The following is a 21138-nucleotide window of genomic DNA, read 5'->3' as shown; positions in this document are numbered from 1 at the left end:
GGATCCCCATATTTAAGGTAATAAAACCAAAGGTTTACCTTTAAAGAATTCCCTTTAGTCCCTAGACCATTCTGAAACATTCACAAATGGGGTTCCTATATCCCAGGCTCCCAGAGTGGAGAAGGGAAAGTGGTCCCAAGAAACCCCTCTCCCAGAAGGGCATAAAGGCTGTTAAGACAGGAGTAGATGGGGAAGTCTTCCCACTTGGGCCTGTCTTGCCAATGACACTGCTTATATGCTGTGATGTACAGCACGTGCAGGGCTGGGGACTGCTGGAGGTACTCGGGCATGGGAGCTGGCCAGGCAAGATGAACACAGATATCCTGTCCTGGACCTTTCTTGCTCCTAGGGGCACATATACCACACCATGTGTCTCCATTTAGTTGGGGAGAAAACAGGGAAATTTGTGTGAGGACTCCTATAGGAAAAATTTTTTTTAAAGCCCTAATTTTTTCTCCCAAATCTGGTCAGAGGGATGTCCCCCTTCTATGAGAAGAAAAAAAAAAGCCAGGATTGGGCATAAACTGACTAGATTCTTCATTCACTTTCCTCCACTTTGTTTCAGATGGGACAATCAGCTTTCAGGTAAGCCCAAAAGTCTCTGCTAGCCTATCTCCTGAGCCTGGGCTCATTTAGAAAATGCAGGAAGAACAGGAATTGTCCATTACTTCTCTCCAGAAACTTAAAATGAGACAATCAGAAAACATACTAATGTAACTCCAGATACCATGGAGGCGGAAATTCTTCTTAAAGATAAATTTTCAACTCAGTCAATACCTGATATTTGTAAGAATTAAAAAAGTTGGTAGCAAAACCAGATAAGAACTTAAAACAGCTGCTTTAGGTGGCATGTTCTGTTTTTTTATAATTGGGAAGCCAAAAAAACAGAAAAAGGGACCAGACAAGGAGATAAATAAAAAAGGATAGATGCCACCAGGGCATAATGATAATGAAGGTTGCTCAGGGAAGGGCCCCTTGAAACATTTAATTGGATTAAATCTAATGTTTACCTGATGCCAAGGTTTTAATGAGTGGAGAAACTGAGTCTTATGATAAGACCTCATTCATTAACAGGTCACTGATGCTAATTTGCTATGATTTAAGGGTTATAAAACTGGCTTTAAGACTCAGTAAAGTAAATTAGGCTCCTCATTTCATCACGGTTAACTATTCTTAAGACAAAGGCTCACATATAAGTTGCTAATTTCTAAAGGTGAAGTACTCATACCTAAAGACATTGTGACTTTAAAGATAGCTTCTGTCTTATTTATGATAATTTTATTGAATGTTCATAACTAGGTTTAATCACTTAGGTTTAAGTGATTTAATTTCAGTAATGATAACTTTTATCTTCCTGGGATATGTTGGGATAGCTTGCTTAAGTTTTATCAAATTTAAGTCATGGGTAAAACACAAAATTGTGTTAATAAAAATTTCAGTGGTGGCGTGCCGTGGGAGGGAAGGGGCAGGTGGGGAAGGATCGCAGGCGATGTCCCTCCCGGAGGCGAGGTTTGTGTGCCCGCCTCCGCCCTGGGAATCCTCCCGCCCCTTCCCAGCACGCCCACCCGGTCCGCCTGGCCCAGCCATGATCAAGGCGATCCTCATCTTCAACAACCACGGGAAGCCACGGCTGTCCAAGTTCTACCAGCCTTACAGTGAAGATACGCAGCAGCAAATCATCAGGGAGACTTTCCATTTGGTGTCTAAGAGAGATGAGAATGTTTGTAATTTCCTAGAAGGATTATTAATTGGAGAATCTGACAACAAACTGATTTATAGACATTATGCAACACTATATTTTGTCTTCTGTGTGGATTCCTCAGAAAGTGAACTTGGCATTTTAGATCTAATTCAAGTGTTTGTGGAAACATTAGACAAATGTTTTGAAAATGTCTGTGAACTGGATTTAATATTCCATGTAGACAAGGTTCACAATATTCTTGCAGAAATGGTGATGGGGGGAATGGTCTTGGAGACCAACATGAATGAGATCGTTACACAGATTGATGCACAGAATAAGTTGGAGAAATCTGAGGCTGGCTTAGCAGAAGCTCTAGCCTGTGCTGTATCAGCTGTAAAGAATATGAATCTTCCTGAGATCCCAAGAAATATTAACATTGGTGACATCAGCATAAAAGTGCTAAACCTGCCCTCTTTTAAATAAAATATTAAAAAGGCTGCTCCCAGGTAAAATCCAGGGGGGAGTCATCTAAGTTTACCCTACAGTTGTTTACCAAAAATAGAGGAGAGTGTTAACTTTGCTCTTGGATTTAAGTCAAGGTACTGTATAGAAGTTGTATAAAATCAGTATGGAAGTTCAATGTTACTTTTCTTGCTCAGAGGTTTTAAAGAAATTGAGTAGTTCCAGTGTGATTCCCTCCCCTTTTCTAAACTGCATTACTGTGCCCACATACAGGCATGCCTCTATGTATTGGCTATCACAGTATTTCGAAAAGTGAGATATTTCTTTAATTGTGTACAACCCAAAATGTTGGTGTTTTGTATGGATCCCATGTGCAGCATTCTTAAATTCTTGCTGCTGTTTGTCGCAACTGTTATTTAAAAAACCAAGTGTGTATTGCATGAAAACATTAAATAAACTCCAAGGTAACTGGAAAAAAAAAATTCTGTGGTACATAAGATCAATAGCTATCAAGTTCAAGCCAAAATCATTGGTTGTCAATGTTTTGTTTTTTCTTTCAAAACGATTTATCAAGGGTTATATTAGAATTTAGCTACCTGTTTTTTTTTTTGTTTTTTTTTAAAGAGCAGATTCTGCTCTATTGTATGTAAGTCCAGTGCTTATAACAAAATTAACTCTTAAGACCTATTTCCTACTTTAGGGTATAGCCTCATGCTCAAACAATGGTCCTCATCTGAAAAAAAAAAAAAAAAATTCAAGCTCTGTGGTTCTGTTTCCATGTTCTCTGGGTAATTTGTACCCATATAGGTATCTGAACTAATCAAAGATGTTTTCAAAGACAGGTGCTAAGACTTTATACTGTCTTACTTGTCCTTTTCTGAAAATTACTAGGTTAAATTAGTTAGTCTGTAAGTCAATTGGTACTGTTTTCAAGATTGGTAACAGGTTCTGCCTATGTTTATAAATGTTAGATATTTAAAATGTGAGATGTGCCTACTTTCTAAGCCTCATATATAATGCTTATTCTGCCACAGTACAACAAAAATTTTAAAGATAGGACAAAATGATTTTAGAAGCCCTTGTGCCATTCTTTAATCTATTTCAGTAATAAAATGTGCTCTCTATGTACATACATCCAGGCTGGTGTAATTTCCTTTCTAGGTGTGTTAATTACCTATGTAGAAGCTAAAGGCAATTGGAATCATCAGAGCAAGAGGCGTCAATATTTTGGCCTGTGCTCCCAGGTCATAAGGCCACTGGAGATGATGGGACATTTCTACACTGGGCCTCTGGTAAGTCACCTATCTTCCTGAACAGGGAGGATATGGAGACCCCAAAAATACTGGTGTACAGTCTGAAACAAGAGAGTCACAATTGAAGAGCAATCAGTCCTCCTGACTTCCCAAAGAAGGGAAAACTACTTGGCCAGCATGGCTGTGACTCATCCTTACAGACAGAAGACACCAGTAAGCTATGGAGCTACTCATGTGTCCCTAATGTCTCTGTGGAGAGCCATTAGCGACCTCCAAAGCTAATCCTTAATTAAATATGGCTATCTACATGGTCTTAAACACTCAGAGAGAAATGTATAACTAAAGATAAAAAATACCCTCCATATATGAATGGCCTATTAAGTAACACAAGAGCTTTCCAAGAGGGAAAACAAACATTAAGACATCTTTTCCCCATAGTTTTAATTCTATAATAAAGAAAAAAAAAAACTATAGATGTTCAAAGGGTTATTTTCAAATCTAAAATATGTAAATAATCCAGGAGACTGGGTGTTGCCATTGCCGCAAGACACCGGAACCCCGCTGGAAGGGACCCTACATCTTCATCTGACCACACCTACCACTGTGAAGATGGATGGAATTGCCACATCTGACCGGCATATCCACTGGCTGAACCTGAGGACTATCAGCCACAATGGAAATGCAGCACTCCACTCAAGGTTCAACTCAAATGCTCCTGATCTTGACTGTGCTCCTAACTGTACATATTGTGGCAGCTACTTCCCGCAAACTTTATAAACTGACCTGGATAATAACCACACTGCCTCAGGGGAAACTGCTTACTCCAAATCACATCTTGCCCCACAGGTAACCTGGTTTCCTGATTTGATCTTCAACCTCTATCAACTAGTGGGTGACTCATGAGACTCTATGGCAAATCAGGAAATTTCTTATTTCTATGTATGCCCCGGGCACTTAGGGAAAGCAAGAATCAAAGAGGGTTATGGGGGACCTGAAGCCTTCTACTGTGCTGCCTAGCACTGTGTGTCTACTGGGAAGGTGGCCTACTAAGGGGACCTTATCACGATGACACTGAACCAGGCCAGGGACTAAAATTGACCATGTTACCTCCCTCCCTTGAAAGGAAATGAGACCTGTAATTTCGTTTCTCTCAAGTTTACAGAAAAAGGGAGACAGGTGTCCTGGAATAATGGAAAGACCTGGGGAATAAGACTGTACGCTACTGGGTATGATCCTGGTGCCTTATTTACTGGTTGGTGACAACATTTCCCAATGCAGACCTGGCAGGGGCAGGAACAGGCATTGCAGTACAAACCCTTCAAGGAAAACATTACAATGTGTTGAGAAAGTATACACTTAGTATAGACTTAGACATTCAGAGGCTGGAAACGTCCATTGCTCACTTAAGAGAAAAATGGAGATTCCTTAGCTGAGGTTGTATTAAGGAATAGATGGGGGTTGGACTTATTATTCCTCCAGCAAGGGGGACTATGTCTGGCCTTAAGGGAAGAATGTTGTTTTTATATCAACCATTCAGGTATAATTGGAGACTCAATGGTGAAGGTATGAGAGAATCTGGAAAAATGAAAGAAAGAAAGAGAAGCTGATAGAGGATGGTTGAGTCATGGTTCAGTCATTCCCCATGGTTAACAACTCTGCTCTCTGCTTTAGCAGGACCATTACTTTTATTTTTGTTCCTAATCACAATAGGACCTTGCATTATTAATAGGTTAGTTGCTTCTGTTAGGGAATGCATTAATACAGTACAGCTTATGGTTTTAAGATCACAGTATATACCATTAGACTCCACTCACTAACTCAATTGGGATCCAAGATTGGCTCCTCATGGTACAAAGAGAGGAGGGAATGAAGGACTCAGGAACCAGATAAACACCATAACAGGCTTCAGAGTCCTCAGTAGGCCTACGTTTCTGTTTCCCGCAAGGTCTAAGTTTTTATTTTTTGGTAAGGGTGGGTTTAACACTTATTGGGAACTGATTACGCCATATATTCATGTAGTCATAAATTAAGTTCAATTCCCCTAGCCCCAGCCCACCAACTTTTCCCGCCAAAATCCTAAGCCAATCAGAAGAGTACAAGTGCAGTTACTGTTTAAATCAACCAATCATGTACCCATCCCCTGCTTCTATGTTCAAACCCCTATAAAAACCCTACCCTCCCACTACTCGGGGCTCTTATACGGATCCACTGCATTGGTGAAGTCAAGAGACCGAGCTTAAGCCCAAAATAAAGCTCCTTGCCCTTGCATACGTGTTTGCTTCTCCTTAGCGGTCAGTGAGGGTGCCAAGAACTGGGTGTAACAGCTATGTAGTTCCACAACGATCCTATCTTTGCCTCTCAAGTGCTGGGACTAAAGGCATGTGCCACCATGACCAGATGTGCTTTTTTTAAGCAAACTGAGTCAAAGGCAGATGAAAAACATTGTTGAATTTCTTATTACCTTGCTGGTAAAGTCTTCTATTAATACGTACAGTATAGAGTAAAGTTGTTATTCCAATCTCATTATTGAACTACTGACAATGGAGGTCCTGTAATTGTTTCTTAGATTGTCTGGAGACTGGAGAGATGGTTCAGTAGTTATGGACTTACAAAGCCTGATGACCCAAGTTCAATTTCTTAGCACTCACATAAAATCACATGCACAAAAGGGTACATGAACCTAGAGTTCATTTGCAGTGGTAGGTGGCCCACGTGTGTTATTTCTATCTCCTCTCTCTCTCTCTCTGCTTATGAATAAATAAAATATTCTCGATTCCCCAGGACCCACATTAGCCAGATGCACAAGGGGGTGCACGTGTCTGGAGTTTGTTTGCAGTCGCTGAAGGCCATGGCACACCCATTCTCTCTCTGCCTCTTTCTCTCTGTGACAAAAATAAAAATAAATAATAAATAAAACAACTAAAAAAATAGTAGTGGAGCTTTCTATGAATACATCATTTTTTTCCAAGTGTAATGGAACACATAAACCAAGAAATAGGATTTGCCATCACTGGAAGGCCAATTTAAAGCTAACCTTGGGGGCTTGGCTCAGCATGGTTAAAGGTGCTTACTTACAAAGTCTGACAGCCAGGTTCAATTCAGCAGTACCCACATAAAGCCAGAACACAAAGTGGTGCATGTGTTGGGAGTTCTTTTGTAGTGGCAGGAAGCTATGATGCATACATTCTCTAGCGTGCATGCACGTGCTCTCTCTCAAATAAAGATATCACACACATCTGGAGTTTGTTTGCAGTGGCTGGAGACCCTGGTGTACCCATTCTCTCTATCTGCCCCTTTCTCTATCTGTCGCTCTCAAATAAATATATAAATAAAAATAAACAAAAATTTTAAAAAAGACTAATCAAATTTTAGAAATATATGAACTTGGAAAAAATCATACTGAATGAGGTCACACAGGCTCAGAAAGATAAAAGTGGCATGTTCTCTCATATGCAGTTCTTAATCTGGATCAGCTTCAGTTAACTGTAAGCCATCATAAGTATAAGCTGTATGGACATGGTGCTAGAATGGAGCTTAGAAAAAGGGTAACAGGGAGGGAGGAGCAGGGCTACTAGACTACAAGTAAAGGGTCATCAAAAAAGAAAAAGGGTACCGGGCATGGTGGCACATGTCTTTAATCCCAGCACTCTGGAGGCAGAGGTGGGAGGATCACCGAGTTTGAGGTCACCCTGAGACTACATAATGAAATCCAGGTCAGGCTGGGCTAGAGTGAGACCCTACCTTGATTTTTAAAAAAGGAAAGGAATAGGGGAGGGATGGAGGGAGTGAGGGAGGGTGAGAGGGAAGGAAGGAATGAGGGAGGGAAAGAGGGAGGCAGGCAGGGTTAATAAACACAATAGCAATATAAATCAACTCCAGAGAAACCTTGCTCCTGAATACCATTCTTCAAGTAAATGAGGTTCCGGGGAACTCAAACAGAAGAACCTATAAAAGGTGGAGAAATCATACTCTAAAACTATGTGCTTTGGCTGGTAAATCCCAGGGTCAGGATTGGGTTGCCCCCCCCCGCACCCCCCCCCCCAGTGAGCTACTGGTCAGGAAGACACAAAATGAATACATGCCAATGCCAAAAAACCTGGACATCTGCAAGAGCTAAAAGGTAAGTCCCTGTTTCAGAAGACACCACAGACTGGGCCACAGAATCTCAAAAGATCATGTTGGAACTAAAAGGGAATCCAGTTCCCTTCCAGCTAGCCCACAGAGTGCTGCTGCAGAACAATAGCTGCCAACAGAGTGAATAAGCAGGAGATCCTCCTGCCAGATGTGAAATCAATCCACTGAGAAAGAAGCACACTTGTGCAACAGTGACACACAGCTAATGTGCGTAACCAACTGCTCACAGAATGGGCATGAGATCTGCTCAGTGGGGGAGAATTCATTTCTAGCTTTTAGAACCTAGCCAGATCCCCTAGGACAGGAAACCAATAGGCTCCAGAGAGATCCTCCAGTTTTCTTTAAGAAGTATAGACATACACTTAAATAAATCTAATAACTATACTTACGTCCTTTAATTCAACCTTCCCTCACTTATAGATGGTGAAGACTAGGGTTAACCAGGATACATCAAAAAACAGCCCACTATCTATTGTGAGATGGGAAACCCAGCTGATGGAGATTTGGGAATTAACGCCTCCTGGAGGCAGTGTATTGTTGGGGGTGGGCTTATGGGTATTATAGCCAGTTTCCCCATGCCAGTGTTTGCCATACTCTCCTGTCGCTGTTTGTCCACCTGATGTTGGCAAGGAGGTGATGTCCACTATCTGCTTATGCCATCGTTGAGCTTCCCCTTGAGTCTGTAAGCCAAAATAAATCCTTTTTTCTTTCCCACAAGTTGCTCTTGGTCGGGTGTTTCCAGCCAGCAATGTGAACCTGACTGCAAAACAATCTAATCTGGTCTTTCCCTTGCCTATAAAGGCTGCTGTCTTCATCCTGTCCCAGATTCTACCTGCTCTGCTCCACTCAGCTCAATTTAGCTCAGTTTTTCTGCTTCTCTGCTCAGCCTGCCTATTTCTGTTTGTTTGAACCACAAGGATATACAAGTCTGCTTTCCTCTCACGAAGCCTAGCTTGGGGGTGGAGGGGTGGGAGTAGAATAAAACTGTTTCTTCATCTAGGCTGGTTCCATATCCTGGCTATTGTGAATAAAGCAGCAATAAACATGGATGTGCAAGTATCTCTAAGGTGGTGAGATGAGTCCTTATGATATATGCCTTGGAGTGGTACAGCTGGGTCATATGGTAAATATTTTTAGCCATCTCAGGAACCTCCACAATGGCTGTACCAGTTTACATTTACCAGTTTACATTCCCACATACAAGCATTCCTCTCTTTTCCAGCATTTCAGCATTTATTGTGATTAGTTTTCTTTATGATAGCTATTCTTAGCATAGATGTCCCTCAACTGAAAAGTGGATCATAAAGATGTGGTACATTGATACAGTGGAGTTCTAGTAAGTGGTAAACAAAAACAAAATAATGAAATTTGCGGGGAAATGGATAGACTTGGAAACAAATATACTTAGTGAGATAGGCCCATAAACCCAAGCACTGCATGTTCTCTTTCATATGTAGATCTCAGCTACAAACGTTTGGAGATACACACACACACACACACATGAATGAGTTGGAATAAAACTTGGTAGCAGAGGCTAGTAACCTAGAAAAGGGCTATAAGGGAGGGAGCACTGCATGTTCTCTCTCATATGTAGATCTCAGCTACAAACGTTTGGAGATACACACACACACACACACACACACACACACACACACACGAATGAGTTGGAATAAAACTTGGTAGCAGAGGCTAGTAACCTAGAAAAGGGCTATAAGGGAGGGAGGAGTGGGGAGGACTTAAGGTACTGCATATATCTAAGTAGATGAATAGATTACTGGGGTGGAAAGGCCTGAGTGAGGTCAGGAGAAGAGATTGGCTAAAGGGTGGGGGGAGGGCTAGTAAAATCTAAAAGGGTATGAATAAGCCATATGGAAAACTACTTCTTTGGAAAACAGCACCCCAGAAACCATAGATCATTACTATAAAAATTTTAGTGCCAGGGATGGGATACTGTGGTGGTTTGATTCAGGTGTCGGTGTCCTGAATGCTAGGTTCCCAGCTGATGGAGATTTGGAAATTAACACCCCCTGGAGGCAATGTATTGTTGGGGGCAGGCTTATGAGTGGTGTGGTGTGGTGTGGTGTGGTGTGGTGTGGTGTGGTGTGGTGTGGTGTGGTGTGGTGTGGTGTGGTATGGTATGGTATGGTATGGTATGGTATGGTATGGTATGGTATGGTATGGTATAGTATAGTATAACAGTGTTTGGCACACTCTAATGTACCTGTTGTGCACCTGATGATGGTTAGGGGGTGATGTTCATCCTTTGCTCATGCCATCGTTTCCCCTGCCATCATGGAGCTTCCCCCTCGAGCCTGTAAGCCAAAATAAACCTCTCTCTCTTTTTTTTTTTGACAAGCTGCTCTTGGCTGGGTGATTGCTACAAGCAATGTGAACCTGACTGCAACAGATACCTACCTTCCAGTGAGTTGTAGGCCAGGGAGGACCCTGATGCCCCAAAACATTATAGGCCATTGCCAAGGCCACCAGGAATGGTTTTAGCAAATGGTAAAACCCCATTGCTGTAGACTCCATATGCTGAGGCTGCAAGGTCACTGAAAAATCTTGCTGGAGCTGAGCTGAAAACCTCTTCCCTGTAAACCAGCTGATAGAAAAGCTGGAAAAAGCTATGCTACATGCAGCTCTATGGGAGTTAGAGAAGTCATCAGTAGAGATAAACAATGGAGGGGAGGGGAGGGGAGGGGAAGGGAGAGGAGGGGGAGGGGAGGGGCAAATGTATGATTATGTTGGGGGATCTTGAAAGTGGACAAGGCTATACAGATGTGGAGAGGGGCGGGGGGAGAGCACATTGGGCCTGCCTGCCACTCAATTTTGCACCTAAAAGTCTCCCACAAAAGAAGCAATTAAAAAAAAAATTCCTCAGTCATACTAGTCATTAGATATTGGCTACTGGGCTGTGTTTGACAGTATAAATAGAAACATTTCTGCAGAAAACTACTTCAAAGCACTGATCTACAGGATGAAAAACAAAGACTAACAGGTGTGGAAAAAGATCAACAAGACATTTGTCCTACTGCATTCAGTACTTCATTGAAGGATAGATTTACCTTTCCTTTTCCATCTGCTTTTTTTCCCTTCTTTGTTGCTGCCACCATCACTGCTGCTGCTGCTGTTCTCAGAACTCTGAGAATCTGACTGACCATCACTGCTTTCTTCTGAACCTTCTGACAGCTCTTTCACCCCATCTGGCACATCTTTCTGAAAATACAGGCATCTAATTATTATAATTTCAGTAAATTTAAATTGTTTTCAATATGCAATGTTATAGCTGACTACTGATTAACTTTTAGTATTATAAACAGTAGCAAAACCATCAATATTTTTTAATTTCTGACTTTTTTTTCCTTTTTGGGTCAAGTTAAGTTAATTTTTCTATCCTCTTTTCAAAGATAAAAATATTCACAGCATTAATATATAGGCACAACACAAAGCTTCAATTAGAAAAGATTTAATTGGGGCTGGAGAGATGGCTTAGCGGTTAAGCGCTTGCCTGTGAAGCCTAAGAACCCCGGTTCGAGGCTTGGTTCCCCAGGTCCCACGTTAGCCAGATGCACAAGGGGGCGCACGCGTCTGGAGTTCATTTGCAGAGGCTGGAAGCCCTGGCACGCCCATTCTCTCTCTCTCCCTCTATCTGTCTTTCTCTCTGTGTCTGTCACTCTCAAATAAATAAATAAAAAATTTAAAAAAAAGATTTAATTGGGTAGATGTAAGTCCTAATAAATGAAATGTTTGGGATTTTAAATTCTGCTACATATCGTAGGAGGGAGTATTCTATGTATTCTGAATTGAGTTAAAACAATTAAAGTCTGGTAGTGACAGTAGTTTGTTATTTGCACCTAACTGGTTCCTCAATATTAGATAGTCATTAGTAGAGGTCAAACAGAAGGAACTTTACTTTTTTAAAAAAAGAATTACATCAATCATTTTATTTAATCTATTAAAAATTAGAATGCCAGCAGCAGAGATAACTCAGCAGTTAAGGTGCTCGCCTGCAAAACCTAACAACCTGAGGTTCAATTCCCCAATACCCATGTAAAGCCAGATGTACAGAGTGATGCATGCATCAGGAGTTCACCTGCAGCACTGGAAGCTTTGCCACACCCATTCTGTCTGTTTCTCTTCTATTGCTCTACTTACAAACAAAAGTAAAACGAGAGAAAAAATGAGAATGCTAATTAGAAAGGATAGCTATGCCAGCTTAGTGATTAATAAGGTAGCTGCGAATAAAAGGCTAGGGAAATCAGACTTTCCAGCTTATCTTCTAATTATCTAGCCTTCATCAAAGTTTCAAACTTTCATTGACTCAGTATCAGTCTATAGGGTAAATATAATAATACCTACCTTAAGAGGTCAGTCAGTAACTAAATGAGCTAATTAATATAAAATATTTAGAATAGTTTCTGACATAAGAGCTCAATAAATTTTGTTTTGTTTTGTTATTTGAGGTAGGGTCTCACTGTAGCCCAAGCTGACCTGAATTCACTAAGGTCAATAAATCTTAATTACTATATATTTATATAGCATATAAAAATATACACAAATTAATAAAGTATGAATTTTCTTTCCACCAGTATTCATTTTGCACATTATTTTGATAATCAGATTAAAAATGATGATGAGCACAAAATGTGACTTTACATGGTATCATAACCAACATCATAAACTTTGATCTTATAAGGAACAGCTATTGTCCACTTAAGTTTCTCTCTAAGCCATCTCTTATGTTACACACTTTCTTAAAATACAGACCCCAAAATTTTAAATTCCTTCCTTCAAAATGCAGGACAGCTTTTATAGAGTTAGTTGCCAGCCAGACATCTTGACCTGTAGGTTCAACAAGTATCTGAAATACAAATATAATTATCTTCTTTTTGAAAGAAAGAAAGAAAGAAAGAAAGAAAGAAAGAAAGAAAGAAAGAAAGAAAGAAAGAAAGAAAGAAAGAAAGAGAGAGAAAGAAAAGAAAAACAACCTTGTGATCCCTCTAGGACCACATGCTCATGCCCCAACTCTTAGAATCTTCTCTTTCTCAACTCTTTCATCCAGTCAAAATGCAGTATGTTTTATTTCCCTAATGTCGCCTGCCTGCATCTCTTACCACTTTCATAGTTTAATGCCTGAATTTATCCATCTTTCTTCTACTTTATCCTGAAATTTATCCATCTTTCTTCTACTTTATCCTGAAATTTATCCTACTTAAATATCTTCTTTTAAAAATATTTTTATTTATTTATTTGAGAAATAGATATATATAGATAATGGGTATGCCAGGGCCTCTTGCTACTGGAACTGAACTCTAGATGCATGTGTCACTTTGTGCATTTAGATTTACATGGGTACTGGGGAGGCTTTATAAGCAAGCACCTGTAACTGCTGACCCATTTCTCCAGCCCTTGAATATCTTTTTAAACACAGATTTGATCACATAGTTCTTCTGGAGGCCTCTGCCATCTATCTACACAATACATGCACACACAAAAACATATAGCTCAAAATTTGATCTCCATTCATTTATTCATTCAGGTTTTTCTTTTCTTTTCTTTTCTTTTTAAATCTTTTTATTTCCATACTCGTATGTGGCATTTGCAGCACAGGTATTCAATCCGAGACATAAAACCCACACTTAGAGAGGGTGTCCAATGTGCTTAGAGGATATGGGTACAGGCACTTTTATGCCAAACTCAGGATCATTCAGGTTTTTCAAGGCCGAGTCTTACTCTAGCTTAAGTTGACCTGGAACTCACTCTGTAGTTCCAGACTAGCCTCAAACTCAGTAATCTTCCTACCTCTGCTCTTGAATACTGACTCTTTTATTCATTTTTTGTTTTTTCAAGTCTCTTTATTTTTAAATCTGTTCTGAATCTTACCTGTGACTTTGTTTGAACTACTCTCATGCCCTGGAAGGGCCCTTTCTCCCTTATGTATGAGACCAATTCCAACTTAAATCTTACAAATAAATAACAACAAACACATAAGCCAGGCATGATATAGGCTCATGACTATAACCTCAGTAATCTAGAGGCTGAGGTAGGAAGACTGCCATGAATTTGAGGCTAGGCTTAGCAAAAGTGGGGGAAAGGGCGGGGGAAGCAGTTTGATTAACAGAAATAGTTCAGTGGGTAAAAACACTTGCTCTGCAGTCATGAGGACCAGATTTCAATCTGTAACACTCATGTTTAAAAAAAGAAAAAGACAACTTCCCATGTCATATTAATTACAATGAGTCTCTATTTTGGTTCATTGTCATGGTATACTTAACAATATTTTTGTGACTTTGAAATTATTTCTATAGAGTTTTAACTTTCTCAATAAATCTGTTAAGAGTTTTAAGAGATCATGAACTACAGATAATACATCCTAGTAATTGTCACTATTTCTGGAATAGACTAGACAGTGAAATATAATAAGTAATATAGTGGGGGCTAGAGAGATGGCTCAACATTTAAGGTACTTGCTTGCAAAGCTTTGACTGTCCGGGTTCAATTTCCCAGTATTCACACAAAACAGCACATGCATCTGGAGTTCATTTGCAGTGGCAAGAGGCCTTGTAAAGTCCATTTTCTTTTTTTTTTTTTTTTTTTTTTGGTTTTTCGAGGTAGGGTCTCACTCTGGCTCAGGCTGACCTGGAATTCACTATGTAGTCTCAGGGTGGCCTCGAACTCTCAGCAATCCTCCTACCTCTGCCTCCCGAGTGCTGGGATTAAAGGCGTGCGCCACCACACCCGGCTTAAAGTCCATTTTCTATCTTTGTCTCTCTCTTGCTCAGCTCACTCTTTTTGCTTGAAAAAAAAATTTTTTTTTAACTTTTTTTCTTTTTTGAGGTAGGGTCTTACTCTAGCTCAGGCTATCCTGGAATTCATTATGTACTGTGGCCTCAAACTCAGAGATCCTCCTATCTCTGCCTCCGACGTACTGGGATTAAAGGCTTGCAACACCACACCTGGCAAAATAATTTTTTAAAAAATGGAAATGTTACGGACTCTAGCTAGAGTTTCTGAAAAAGAACTTCCAAAACTATTGTAATTTCCTGAGCAATCTTTTGTTCTGTTATTTGGTTTCTGACCTCAGTTTCTGACATGGAGCTCCTAAATCTCTTGGAATCTCCTAAGAGACAGGAACATTTCTGTTTTAATGATGACTCTTTGTGGGTTCCTAAGTAGGGTAGTAATAAGGGCAGGCTGCAAAAGGAACAAACTATGTACGTAAGTAGAAGACTGGAATTTTCAGCCTAAATTTCCAGGGGGACAAAGGGGTAAGAATTACATTACCTATCAATGGTCAATGATATAATTATGCCCACAAAATGAATCCTCCTTAAAAATTCTGAAGACCAGGCAGGGTTTAGATGAGCTCCCAGACAACAAAAATCATGTAGGTGCATGGTGGGTGGTATGCCAAGAGAATACCGAAGCTCTATGTTCCTAGGTGATACCTTGCTTTTCTATCTGTATTATCTGCAGTATCATAACAGATAAATAAAAGTAATTTTTTTCTGCTTTCTGTTAGTCATCCTGGGAAATTAATTAATCAAATGTGGAAGAAACATACCTCACATAGCTATGATTAGAAATATTGTACAGAGTGTTATATAAGAATTGAAAAACCCACTTTTCTCTCTGATCTCTACAACAGACTAGACAATTAATAAATGTAATTAAAATCATGGAAGGTATAGAACAGCTAAGATCTCAGAAAAGCAAAAGCTTCATGTGGGAATAAAGTCAAATAACACCAGGAAATTGTAACACAGTAGACAAAAAGTATTGCATTGAAAAAAAAAAATTTAAAGCCGGGTGTGGTGGCGCACGCCTTTAATCCCAGCACTTGGGAGGCAGAGGTAGGAGGATCGCCATGAGTTCGGGGCCACCCTGAGACTCCATAGTGAATTCCAGGTCAGCCTGGGCTAGAGTGAAACCCTACCTCAAAAAAAAATTTAAATAAAGTATTTTGCTATGTAGCCCAGACTAGCCTAATGTAGTCCGGGCTGATCTAGAACGTTGAACTCCTCTTGCTTCAACTTCTTAGTAATGGGATTACAAGTGTATGCCTCCACATCCAGTTAAGATTAGGTCTTTTTCTGGGCATGGTGGGGCACACCTTTAATCCCAGCACTTGGGAGGCAGAGGTAGGTGAATCGCTGTGAGTTCGAGGCCACCCTGAGACTACATCGTAAGTTCCAGGTCAACCTGGACTAGAGTGAGACCCTATCTTGAAAAACCAAAGGGAAAAAGGAAAAAAAAAAAAAAAAGATTAGATCTTTTAATGTTAGTAGCCTCCACATTAACATTGCACATAGGGATGATTACCAGCTCAGAATTAAAGGTAACAAACAGGACATAGCATGCCCTAAGGGGTATGCAGTTATTGTCTGCCAAATATTCAGTTTTCTTTCACTGATAAACTTCCTTTGGGAAACAACTTCTTGCCTCATCAATAAGAGAATAGGGAACCACAGACTGGCCAAAGAGAAAAATCTATGAATCTGTTGATAGTCATCACTCTGGTATTGTCACACAGGCTAGGTCAAACCAACTAAATCAAATCTGAATGAGGTAATAGGCTTTTGCTTCGCTTCAGAGATTCTACCTTCTCCAGATTTCAGTTTGTGTGATGGAGATTGGGAATAAATTCATCTATAATGAGGAGAAAGGATGAATGAGAAAAAAATGCTAAATGAAAGTACACAGACCAAGTGACCTGCTGAGACCTCTTTGATCTTCTGGATTTAGGCTAGGTTTCTTAGAATGCTTAACTGCACAAACTAATAAATGTCGTATGTCAATAAGTTCATTTGGGTTGGTTTTTCTTTTGTTAAGAGAAAGGATATTGATACGGTCCTTCCTCAGCATAAGAACAATATTAGCTACCTTGTGGTAGAAAGAACTTGGGAGTTAAAAGAAATCTGGGCTTTAAATAATCAGGTTTCTGATACAATCTGACCAATACTAGTGATGAAATTTAAACTTTTCTGAACTTCAGTTTTCTCCATTATTAAGAAATGGAGCCAGGTGTGGTGGTGCATGCCTCTAATCCCAGCACTCAGGAGGCAGAGGTAGGAGGATCACCATGAGTTTGAGGCCACCCTGAGACTACATAGTGAGAGTTCCAGGTCAGCCTGGGCTGGAGTGAGACCCTACCTTGGAAAAAAAGAAAGAAAAAAGAAAAGAAATGGGAGTCATAACAATAACTATTTTGAGTTGATATTTTTATTTTTATTTTTGGCTTTCTGAGGTAGAGTCTCATTCTAGCCCAGGCTGACACAGAATTCACTATGTAGTCTCAGGGTAGCCTCAAACTCAAGGTGATACTCTTCCCTCTGCCTCTGCTAGGAACAAAGGCATGTGCCACCACAGCCAGTCTTGAGTTGAGTTTTAATAGAGAATTCAATGAGTAATACAAAGCATCTAATACCCAATTATTATTTAAATACTGTCAGGGTCTTAAAAATACCTACCTATCATTATAGCTTAGTGAAAAAAATATGAATATGAGAATAAGTACCTGCTGGTAAAGCACGTGCTTTAGTACCAGCTTAATATTCATGAAGCCCTCAGTTCAATCCCCAGAACACACAAACAAAAACTTATTTTATTTCTGGGTTGAAAGTATTACATTTCTTCCAGAAGGTATGGTTCTCAAGAACAGCATTTGTCTCTATGACTCAAGATATTATTTCTGTTGTCACTTACTATTTATTCTTTTTAAATGACTCCCCAACAAAAACACTTACCTTTAAAGTATACACTCCCATTCTACCTGGAACTTTGTAGAAGATCCCCTCTTCACCTCGAGAATTTGTGTGCAGCATTGCATTCAGGCATGCAAGGGGGGAGGTCCCACTGCAAAGCAAGAGGAGAATGAAGAATACACTGGTTAGTTTTCTCTGAATATTCTTTGTTGGTCAAAACTAGTTTGATTTAAACATATTTGGATTAACTATTAAAGGTGTATCAATCTACAAAGAGGCTGCCAAGGAGAAAACGGATGGAAAGATTATTCTCCTATATCCAAAGTAACACGAATTCTATAACCATAATATATTAAGTAATAGTATCAAGTTTATTATGCCAAATAGCCTACTTTATTTAGTACAAACTTATCTAGGATACAAGAAAACAGGACAATACAGATATATGCACACATTCATAGTGTTTCAAAAAAAATATCCTCTAGCATACTATTGCATCAAAATAAATCAGATCTGTGAAGTGAGCACTGCTGTTTCTTTAAAACTTAAACTTATCAGGAGACCACTTTAAACGACTTTAAATAATGCTTGCGAGATTTTATTTTGCATGTAGCAACTTTCTACATTTCTGGGATTTGAAATATATAATCATTAATTATATTATCTCCAAAAATTATTTTCTGAGTGAGGGCATGATGGCACACACCTTAATCCCAGCACTTGGGAAGCTGAGGCAGAAGGATCACAGTTGGAGACCAGCGTGAACTATAAGCTACATAAAGCAAGACCCCAAGAAAAGAAAAGAAAATTCTTCTCCAGGTACAATCAGATCTCATTTTTATGTCTTCTTGTATTTCATTACCAAAGAAATTTACATTAAAATTATTAACAAGGGGGCTGGAGAGATGCCTAGCCTGCATGGAGCAAGTTTTTCTTTTTTTGGGGGGGGTGGTAAGAAGGACTTTTATTTTTATACCTGGAAGTAAATGACACCAAGAACCTATGTAAAAGAATTCATATTTAGAGATGTGGAAGGGAAAGACAAGAATGGTGTAAGAATGAGACGTGCCTGTAATTCCAACATTTAAGAATCAGAGGCAAGGAGGATCAGGAATACAAGGCCAGCCTTGACTACATAGATACCACTTCAAGGCCAGGCTAAACTATATGAGATCTTGTCTTAACAAAAAAAGATAAGCAGCTCTTCAATTAATAAGAAAATATTGACTCTATTAAATAAGGAAACATTCAGTGAAAATGTGAGCAAGGCAAGGTACTAACCAAACATATACAGGCGAAACTGATAATAAACCATTTTTCTTATAAATCTTAAACTTCTAGGATTAAGAAACAACCAAATTGGGAGCTAGCATGAAAGCCAAAATGGCAACTTATTAGTGTGTTTATTCACAATTCATGCAGTCATATGGCCTTGCAGCATATTTGAGTGGGTGGCATATATTTAACCTCTCAGAAAGGTATTGGGTTTGGCAATCAGTCTTGATTTGGTTAATGAAATGTGAACAGAAACAGAACCTAAAGTATGTTTGCATTATTTGGCTTATCTTTTTATTACAATTACATTGCTAAAAAGCATGGCCAGTGATTTTCAAGGAAAAAGCGAAAAATCCACAGCCTAGTGTTAAGAATAGTCAATAATAATTTTGACCAGGATATGCTAAAAATATGAAGAAAAACAGTATTGTTATAAGACACTAAAATTTTTATTTTATTTGCAGCCATTCTACAGCCCAAAAAAGAAAAAACCCTATAAATCCAAACAGGAAGCATCTGTTTTCTTAGCAATATTCAATGGCAAAAGATGCCAAAATAAAAAATCCCAGAAAAGAATGAACACATTTTAAAATACTTTTATTTACTTGAAGGAGGGAAGGAGAGAGAGATACCAGATGCAGTAGGGCCTCTTGTCACTGTGAACAAACTCATACATGTACACCTTTGTGTGTCTGGCTTTACATGTGTACTGGGGAATTAAACCTAGACTGGCAAGCTTTGCAAGCATTTTTGACCACTGAGCCATCTCTGCAGCCCATGAACAGATTTTAAATCCAACTCGGATGTCATACAGAGTATGAAGAACACATTTGCAAGTCCATAAGAAGGCAGGAAAAAGATTACCCACAATAAAATAATTCTATTTTAATGATGAGATTTAACCAACAAAGAAATACACAAACAATTCAGGAATAGAGAAAAAATAATTTTAAAGCAATTATGCCAGGTGTGGTGGTATATGCTTTTAATCCTAGCACTCTGGGGGCCAAAATAGGAGGATCACTGTAAGTTCAAGGCCAGCATGAGACTACATAATGAATTCCAGGTCAGCCTGGGCTAGAGTGAGACACTATCTGGAAAACCCAAAAACAAAACAACAACAACAAAAAGCAATTATGCCTACTGGGGAGATCACTCAGTAGCTAAACAGGTTTGCTTGCAAAACCTATTGTATGTAAAATGAGCATGTGCATCTGTGATCCCAGTGCACCTATAATAATGGGAAGAAGAGCCATGAAAAACTGAAATACGCAGACCAACTAGTCCGACATGTTTGCATGTTGGAAGTTTGCTTGCAATAGTGAGACTGTCTGAAAGAAGATGGAGAACAGAGGATGGACAGATGGATCAGTGACTGAAGGCACTTGCTTACAAAGCCCAATGGCCTGGATTCAATTCCCAAGTACCCAAGTAAAGCCAGATATACGGAGTGGCAAATGAGTCTGGAATTCATTTGCAGAGGTGCTAGGCTCTGACATGCCCATTCTCATTCTCTCTCTTCTTGCCAATAAGTAAATAAAAAAATATATGTATTAATAGACAAAAGAAGATGGAGAAAAGACACCTCAAAGTTGTCCTCTGGCCTCCTCTGGTATGCTAGGGCACATATGCCTCATAAACAAACATACAGACAAAACTGTTAAGTGATGCATAATTATATAATGTTAATAGAAATGTAAATTTTTTAAATATTTAATTAATATATTTATCTACAAGCAGAAATAGAGAGATAGAGAATGGGCACACCAGTGCCTCCAGCCATCACAAATGAACTCCAGATGCATGTGCCACTTTGTATATCTGCCTTTACATGGGTACTGGGAAAATGAACTTGGGTCATTAGATTTTGGAGGCAAGTGCCTGAAACACTGAGCCATCTCTTCAGCCCTAGAGTGTTTCATTTTCCTCAACTTTAAATCATTTAAGAATTAATATCCTCTTATTGTTAAGGAAGCTGAAATCTAGAAATTTTCTGAGTTTCTTCAACTACATATAATAAGCAATGATGACTGTTCTTGACTAGCATTCCAGAGTATTTTCAGTGAATTTTGTCATTACTGATTTTGAAGGGAGGTGGTACTAGAGAATTAAACTTAGGGACTCACACATGCAAGGATGGCCTTGAACTCAACGTGAAGACCAAGCTGATCTCAAAGTGAAGATCCTTTACCTTAGCCTTCCAAGTGCTTGGATTATAGGCTTTTACCACCAGGCCCAATTCTGATTCTTTCAAAATGTTATTAAGAATCATTTAAGAAAAATAAGTTTTTTGAAAAGGGGGGAGGCGCGCTGGAGAGAGCGCTTAACGGTTAAGGTGCCTGCTTGCAAAGTCAAAAGACCCAGGTTTGGTTCCCCAGGACCCATACAAGCCAGATGCACAAGGTGATACATGTGCTTGGTGTGAGTTTGTAGCAGCTGGAGGCTCTGGTGTGCCCATTCTCTCTCTCTCACTAGCGGTCTCGTTCTCTCCCTCTTAAATAAATTAAAAAAATTTAAAAACAGAATCATTTTTGAAAACACACATGAAAAAAGTAAATACTCTAAAATATATGAATAAAATATCAAAACAAGGCAACTTCTACAATAGTAAAGCTCTTAGGCTGGGGAT

The 21138-nt window shown here is 39.4% G+C and overlaps 2 protein-coding genes across 5 annotated transcripts in view; one reads left to right on the top strand and one right to left on the bottom strand.

The window, feature by feature from the left end:
* The window catches only part of Asxl2 (ASXL transcriptional regulator 2), a 204698-nt gene that overhangs the window by 86331 nt on the left and 97229 nt on the right, over positions 1-21138 (bottom strand). For all 3 annotated transcript variants that reach the window (XM_004663740.2, XM_045148908.1, XM_045148909.1), the window contains 2 exons: positions 17277-17385; positions 10596-10746 (listed from right to left, as the gene is read on the bottom strand). In XM_004663740.2, coding sequence (XP_004663797.1) covers positions 10596-10746; positions 17277-17385 — 260 coding nt within the window. The remainder of the gene's footprint in view (positions 1-10595; positions 10747-17276; positions 17386-21138) is intronic.
* Positions 1583-2239, top strand: LOC101608238 (AP-3 complex subunit sigma-1-like). 2 transcript variants are annotated; one of them, XM_045148911.1, is made up of 2 exons: positions 1583-1855; positions 2036-2239. In XM_045148911.1, the coding sequence occupies exons 1-2, from the start codon at positions 1586-1588 to the stop codon at positions 2162-2164; spliced, it is 399 nt and encodes a 132-aa protein (XP_045004846.1). In that variant the 5' UTR covers positions 1583-1585; the 3' UTR covers positions 2165-2239. The 2 variants fall into 2 exon arrangements, with proteins under 2 accessions (XP_045004846.1, XP_045004845.1); XM_045148910.1 differs by having other exon boundaries at positions 1583-2239.

The sequence above is a fragment of the Jaculus jaculus genome, chromosome 5, assembly GCF_020740685.1.
Source record: "Jaculus jaculus isolate mJacJac1 chromosome 5, mJacJac1.mat.Y.cur, whole genome shotgun sequence".
Taxonomy (NCBI): Eukaryota; Metazoa; Chordata; class Mammalia; order Rodentia; family Dipodidae; genus Jaculus; species Jaculus jaculus.
The sequence above is the reverse complement of the archived record's forward strand: the minus strand, read 5'-3'. Positions and strand labels throughout refer to the sequence as shown.